At 41.5% G+C, this 8133-nt stretch overlaps 1 protein-coding gene across 1 annotated transcript in view; it reads right to left on the bottom strand.

Annotated features, from left to right (window-relative positions):
- Nucleotides 1-921: 921 nt before the first annotated feature.
- Nucleotides 922-8133, bottom strand: part of FOXJ3 (forkhead box J3) — a 68021-nt gene continuing 60809 nt past the window's right edge. Inside the window, exon 13 of the mRNA XM_072156126.1 lies at nt 922-7950. Coding sequence (XP_072012227.1) covers nt 7835-7950 — 116 coding nt within the window. The 3' untranslated portion in view covers nt 922-7834. The remainder of the gene's footprint in view (nt 7951-8133) is intronic.

Genomic DNA, 8133 nt, shown 5'->3' with positions numbered 1-8133 from the left:
GAGCATGTGGTCCAACCCTCCTCCGAATCACAGCAGGAGTTTACTCTTAACATTAACTGGATTGCCCCTATTTAGGAAGTTAACCCGAATCCACAGCATAGGCGATACTAATCATTGATGGTCTGACAGCACCATTGATAATGAGAACGGCACCCCCAATTCCCCACAATTAGGAAAACTTGGATCCCACTATCAATAATCGCTGCTAATCATGCGCCCTGCTGCTTCATCCAATTCCAAGAAAGCAGCCAAAAATTTCCAGGACAGTGCTTGGCTCCCTCCACCTGAGAACTGAACGGAGTGGCATGGTGCATACTCAGTCTTCAGCTCCATTCATTAGTGTGAGCGGGATCCTCATTCTCCTGATTGCTGGGAGAAGGGGGGCCTGTTGTCATGATCGTTGTGGGGGCTCAACCACTTCCAATTGCCGCAGTGTATGGTCTAGTGCAAGGACAAGGACTACTTAAAATTTAGATATACTATGGTCCAACACCTTAGGTTCTATGGCCATGTGGAGCGGTCCTTACTTCTCCTGAACCTTTAGAGGGGTAATGGACTTGTACTCTTCTGGTGCTGCTGTCACTGCCAGCCTATGTCTGTTTACCACTGCCACGTGCCGGATACCACTTGAACTCCTGTTGTAGCAGACACATGGCAGTTGTCTGGATAGAACCACCGACCTTTGTATACAAACGGGGCCTGGTAGTGACAAGAGTCAGAGGAGAAGAGTGTAAGTGCTTTATTGTTTTTTTTTTTAGGCCCCCCCCCCCCCACACACACACGTTAAATTAGTTCCATGCCTGTATAACCCCTTTAAGCTAGGTTGGTCCGAGAACAGGGTGCAGAGACAGTACAAATCACACAAACTGCTCATGGAACAAAGTAGCCATATAGTAGACAAAGTATGAAGAAATTTGTTAGCATGTTTTTTTATTTCTTTTTTTTTTTTTTTTTTTTTAAGTGCCTTCCATGCATATCAGATCCGTCAGCAACAATCCCATGACACTTTTTGTAATGATACAGCACCGCAGTTTTACAAGAGTTTGTGCTGCGTCGTATTCAGCAATGTAATAAACCGTGCAATAACAAAAAAGTATAAACATTAAAACACTGACTGTAAAACAGCAGTACGGGGAGAAGGTAGTGTTGCACAAAAAGAAAAAAAAAACAAAAACATAAGAGCCAAATCCATTGTCATCACATATATACAATATAGATATGTACACATAGATCATCCTCTTAATGAACAATATCAAAATAGTCTATTCCTATTGAAATCTCCTTCCTAGAACTTTGCTTCGCTCCTTGGACAGGACAGTTAGAGGAGTATTATTTACATGAACAGAACGTACAATGACACCGACTCACTAGGGCCACAAATGCTGGGATTATATGGTTTCGCTGGAACAGATCTCATATATGATAGAGGAAGAGGGTAACTGGCAAAACAGAGACAAAGATGAAGTCATCAATATAACTATGTGAGTGGGGTATGAACTATCTATAGACCTCCATATGGTTTGGGGCTTCTGTATACATTGTTAGGCTAAAACACAAATGATACGGCCAAATACTGCACAGCCACGCAACTTGCTGCAGCTTTCGAATTCTAAAAAAAGATGGCTTATAATGGTCAGGCAGTATTTGGTCATATCCAACAGGAATATAGTCGCTAGAGAGGATATTGTAGCCCTAGCAATAGGGCCATGAGTGGCCATGAAAGTGAAGCAACATGAGATAAAGAACATGAATATTACAATTTGTTACATTATGAAGCCCCTTTCTGCTCTGAAGATAACTAATACCTACCTAAAAATCAGACCATGCTCCCCCTGGGTATGTGTGTGTGTGTGTGGGGGGGGGATAATGTCTTCTCCAAATCCTCAATGACCACAATATCACAAAGTCCACTCACTGACAGTCATGGAAGAACACACACTGATCTAAGATTACATCTGTATCTCCTGTGTATTATGCAGACACTAGATGACTTGTGCCTTGACAAGTAATATTCTTATATCTTACAGTATACACAGCCTAACCCTACAAGGTATATGTGAACAATATGTAGTTTACATTATTTGTTCTGCTAACCCTGTAATGCAGTTTCAAAAGAAACCAGTATTTTGGCCATACCCCTAGGTAGGGCATCCGACATCTGATTGCTGAAGTAGAGGATAGGGTTTCCATTAAATGACTATACACACTGTAGGCTGGGCAGTATGGCATATATAACCCTCCCCTCTAGAAATCCTCTCATCCACTGAATAAAATAATAATATGGGAAAGATCATTTCATTCTCATCAGGAATAACAGACCTTAAATAACTTAAAGTGTAACTAAAATTGCTTAAATTAATAGTACAGATTATAGTAAACTTTGTAATGTACTTTATTAAAGATACATGTCCCTGTGTCCTCCTTTTTCACTCTGCCTAATTTAAGCATTTTGTGCAAACTATCTTTTATCCACTGACAGCTGAGAGATAAAGGAGCCCGATAAAGTGTCTAATAACTTAACTCCTTGCAGACAGTCCCTGGGCAGTCTCATCTTATCTCCTCAGAGAGATGAATCATCAAGGGAAATATTCTCTAGGTATGGAAAGAGTTAATCATCAGCCTCCTTATCTGTCTGAAGTGGATGAACCTTAGAAATCTATTAGAAACACTTCTCACTACAGGAGAAAGAGCTGGGGAAAAAAAGCACAGGAACATTATCACCTGCACTATTTATTTCTGAAATAAAAAAAATTCTAGACCAGGCAATAGTAACGAATGTAAAAAAAAAAATTACATTAACATTAAAGGAAATCTACAATTAAATTCAAGCATGAGAAACCAGGGACACTTACTCATAGATCCAGGAACCATGACTGTGGTAATCTTATTATATTCGTTATCTATGGCCTCCTTCCATCTAGCATAATTTTAGAAGTTGATTTTAATGAGCCAAAGAACACCTTTTTCACAGGCTGTTACTTCCATTAGCTCCCTTAGCACTCCGCCCCTCCCACTGTTTGCGCTGCTGCCAGTATAGCAGTTTATCATGCTTAATTTTAATGGTAGATTTCCTTTAAATAACCCATTATATCCCTTTTACCATTTCAGGGACAACACTTAGATAGTGCTACCTGTCCGGTAGCATCGAATGCTGGAGCCTCGGATATAAAGTTTTTTTAATGAAGCGCCGCCCCCTCTCACATTTTTAAGTGCATACCATTGCCTGCTCTCTATCCTGGGGAATAACAGGAAACTATTCACAGCAGTGAGAAAACCACAAATTGGGAAAACCTGGTATGTCCTATGGCCATCATTAGAACTTAGGGGTACATTTAGTGGGTACCCTAGCACCATCTACTTCAGCTCATAGTGCAGATATCCCAATCTAAGGGGGGACCAAATATATACATGATTGACGTAAAGCAATGTATTCCAACTATCTGATTATCAGGCATCTGGATAACTTAAAGCAAATCTAATATTGTGGAATTAAGGCCAGGCGGTTATCAAACTACAACTCCAAGCATGTTCCCACTAACAGGGACCCTGCTGAGAGTTTTGGTTTGACAACAGCCACAGATTGCAGACCACGGTTACTTTCTCTAACCTGCTGTGCAAACTGCATGATACTTTGCAATATTTTCTACAATATGTAATTATACATATATCTTTATCTTAAAATATGAACCCGGGCAGATGGTTGCATCTATAGAAACACATATACTGCACCATAATGGATCCAAACTGTCGGCCATTGCTGCTCATATCAACCAATCAAAACACAGCTGTCATTCTGTAAACTGCTGTAGTAAAATGGATGCTGCACTGTGATTGGTTGCTATGGGTTTACATGGCCGCTTCTTCCTCTGAGAAAACAGTTTTGATAAATCTCTTCCATTGTAGCACACGCTGGCTGCCCCTATATATTTATAAGTAAATAACTTATATGACGGAGAAAAAAAACCTAACTAAAAGTCTTGATTCAACGACTAGGGAATATGTTCTAAAATGTAAACATAATGATATTGCAATGGCGATATTGCACAAGAATTATCAAAAAAATACAGCAAAAAAGAAGAATGGAAGAGCCTAGAGGCACAAGCAGCATAGAGTTGGAGCACTACACATTCAGCATACCCTACAAGCAATGTATGCTGAGATTTGTAGTACTTATGCATCTATTAAGGCTCTTGTTGTGGGGGGGGGGGGGGGGAGTAACAAAGACATGGCAGACTTCTTAAAGGAACAGGGCCCCCTAATCTCCATAGGTTGTGTATGGTATTGCAGCTCACCTCGATTCAGTACCACACACAACCTGTGGAAAGTTGCGGCGCTGTTATTGGAACAAAGTAGCCAAGATTTTTCTAATCCTATACAATCCCTTTAAAAAGCAAACATAACGTTAGTAAGAGGCTTTCCCCAAAGTAACCAACCATAGAATATTTTTTGTTTTCACCCAACAAGTGGATTATTAATGATTACTACAAATTCCATCCTCGATTTTGTCCTAGTTCATATGAATGTGACTTAGCAGAATGTTGACATTTTGATGCAGGCAAAAAATTTTGTGACAATGACAAATCATGGTAAAATATGGTCTGTCTCCAGGAGTGGTCTCATACCACAAGCTCTTCAGCACATTGAGAACTACTACTCCCAGCATGTACCAACTGCTGTAGGTTGGAGATGACTGCAATCTCATGGCTGTGGCCATCTTAAAGGGGTTGGCCACTTTACTCATGTTTTGTAAGGTGTGTGTATGTGCAGGATATTAGGCAATTACATCTATTAAAAGTTCTGCTCCGCTTTCTTGGTAAAATAAAGCCTCCGGTCTTTTACCTCATCAGCCTGACATTCCTGACCATAAAATGGCCGCAGATGGAGGGTCATGTGTCATCTCTATCTGTCCCTGAGCATTTGCAGGGCAATCTTTCATGGACAGATAGAGATCACATGACCCTCCATCTGCAGCCATTTTATGGACAGGAATGTCTGGCTGATGAGGTAAAAGACAGGATTCACTTTACATATCAATAAAGCCAGCACTTTTAAATAGATGCATGAGGGAGGTTCAATAAGTACCTGTGTTTGACGAGAGGGCGTTCCTGTGGGAAGTTATCATCCTGTGTTGCCATCTAACAAAGGAAGGCAAAACAAATTGCAGACTGATATAGGTTAGTTTGGATTTGGCAGCCATTTGAGTAAGAAGGGTTTCGGGATTTTCGCTAAGATAGAAAAAGAGCAGTATCATTGGGTAATTCGCTTTTTGTTTTTGGATGGGACCGTAGGTGTGTCGACCGGAACGACAATTAATATTTTACATAAGTTGGCGATTAAAAAATTGTCGGCCCGATGGGTGCTGCCATTGCTCACGGTGGACCACAAGCGGATGCGGCTGTTAACTTCGAAGCAGTGTTTGGAGCAATTTAAGCGAGATCCGAAGGAGTTTCTCTGTCGAGTTGTGACCATTGACGTGGATTCATCATTACACACCAGAAACTAAGCAACAATCAAAACAATGGATTTCTCCTGGTGAATCTGCTCCAAAGAAGGCAAAGACGGTCCCATCGGTCGTAAAGGTCATGGTGCCGATTTTTTGGGATGCGAACGCCTTCATCCTCGTGGAATTTTTAGAAAAAGGAAGAACGATCACTGGACTATACTACACTGAGTTATATGGACTGCGTCGACAAAAAATTGAAGGAGACACGGCCGCATTTGGCGAAAAAGGTGTTTCAACACAATAACGCACCAGCACATTCATCCGGAATTGTTGCTGCTAAGCTGCATGAATTGCGTTATGGATTGCTGCCGCACCCCCTGTACTCACCCGATCTGGCTCCCTGCAACTTTTTCTAGTTCCCTAACATTAAGAAATGGCTTGCTGGATAAAGGTACGTTGAGGTACGTTGGGAGAAGTGTTTCTTTCTAAAAGGGGACTATGTTGAAAAATACATATATATTTTTTTAAATGGTGTCTTCATTTCTAACACGCGTACTTATTGAACTGCCCTCGTACATGGGTAAATTACCTAACATCCTGCCCCCACACATTGAAAAAAACCATGAGGCAAAGTGGCCAACGCCTTTAACCCAGATGGCTGCAAATCATGACTGTCTATGAAATCTAAAATTCACACAGTCTACTCTACCATGGAGCCAAGAGCAATCATTGTGCATGCTGGGATGTGTAGTACTCCATAAAAGCCGACTTCTGTCAGTGACAAACAATGCAACGATGGAATTGCAAAGTGTGTGAAACTGCTTGTCACGTAGGGCAGGCTGTATTCACACTGGGATCATGTACAAGTCGTACATCATTAGTAAATCATGTTATAAGGATTGCAAATCTAGTTAAAATTTAAGGTAAATATTCTGCCCATTGTTCTAAAGGAGGATAAAAGCCGCCTCCCTCCATAAACTGTGCAAGACCCGTTTGTAAACTGTCTGGCACTAGGCTCAATTACATAAAATGAGGTAAGCCTGCAACACCAAAAACAGCCAGTGGACAGGAGTGGCACTGTATTGTGAAGAAAGCCAATATGCTGTACAACCCTTTTGATTTATAGTGCAGGCTAGTACAGGATCCTATTGAAATTCAATGTATGGATTTTGTCGGAATCTTTTTCTACAGCCTTTAATGGTAAAAATGGTGAAAAATGTCCTAAAAATCAATCATGTTAATGGAAATATTTCTATTATGGAAACAGAAATTAGCAGAATTACACCAGACAGGATGTTCCTTTGCATCAGACTATAACATGTCATTTGCACCTTCTGTGCCTGTGGGAAGAATTAGGCACACATGTGCATTTCAAGGGACGTACTCCAATGTTTGTGGCCAGTGTGTAAGAGGGGTGCGAGGACTGCTCAGGCACCAATGACAACACAAACACGGGGAGGAGTAGGGCTTCCTCTGAGTTTTGAGGCCCAGGCAGTCAGCTCATACAAATTAATCTGCTAACATAGGAGAAGGGGACAATCTTCCCTGCAGATTTTCACTACAAATGGGGGTGTAAAGCAATGAGTATGCTCTCTTCTGACCAGTCATTGCAGTGTTTGTCACATATAGAAGTAATACCCCCCTTGCCCTGCCCCATTCCCCCACAAATATGACAAAACCCCTCCCAATATCATTACTCCGGCGATCAGGACCCATGGGTAGGCATTGCACTGAAAGCAGCACACCACCCCTGGTCATCGGATTGTGGGTGCTCTGTTCCATGGCAGTGTAACAATAACAAAAATCCTTCAAGACACATAAAAGAAAATAACCAGAAGAGTATCACAATTACACTAATCCTAGCTCACATAAATAAATCAGACATAAAAAGGACTGAGAGCCCCCCAGAAGTGCCACCTGTCTGGGTAGGAGATATGAAATGCACATCAAGAGGTGAAAGTGCTCCGAGAGATTCTGTCCAGATTTCAGTGTTACACTTGTGGTCGACATCAGTTTTACAGAAAAGCTGAACAAGCTGTCGAGAATCACAGGACGATAGTGAGCGGCTGCAGCTTGTCAGGGAGACAAATGAACTACAGCAGCGCTCTGTATCCTGCCAGCGGACTACTACTCCAAGCGTGACCTCGCAGGAGATGCTGGAGGTGAGAGTGGCAGCTGCAGACCACTGATCTACAGGGGTAACTCAGAAGTATTGATATGGTTTATCCTGCTACCAACAGTTTTGATTGTCATCAACGTCAGCAGTTATCCGTTTTTTTCGCTCCTCACTTGGACGTCTTTACCTTTGTTTTTTCATATCACATTCATGGTCACTTATACCAACAACACAGGGGGAAACAAGACAATAGAGCTATTGTAGATGTTATAGTGCTATACAATAGAGTCCCAGTCAAAGTCATCTTGGATGTCATCTGCGGGAAGGGGGCGACGTATGTGGAAATTTGAGGACGGCATCATGTGAGGTTGGTTCATTACTCCGTGGTGCCCTGGTAATAGAAACATGAATTCAATTGCATTCCTTGTCAAAAATGTCTTTAAGAGTCTTCATACAAAAAGGAGGGTTTTCTACATTTATAAAAACTAAACAGAAAAGTTTCTAGGTGCAATGGTCCAGAAGACACATGAAGGCAGAATGCAGAAGTACATGCACCCTCTGCATCTGTAGCTAC

The sequence above is a fragment of the Engystomops pustulosus genome, chromosome 6 (genome assembly GCF_040894005.1).
Source record: "Engystomops pustulosus chromosome 6, aEngPut4.maternal, whole genome shotgun sequence".
Taxonomy (NCBI): Eukaryota; Metazoa; Chordata; class Amphibia; order Anura; family Leptodactylidae; genus Engystomops; species Engystomops pustulosus.
Note: the sequence above shows the minus strand (reverse complement) of the source record. Positions and strands in the feature narration are given on the sequence as shown.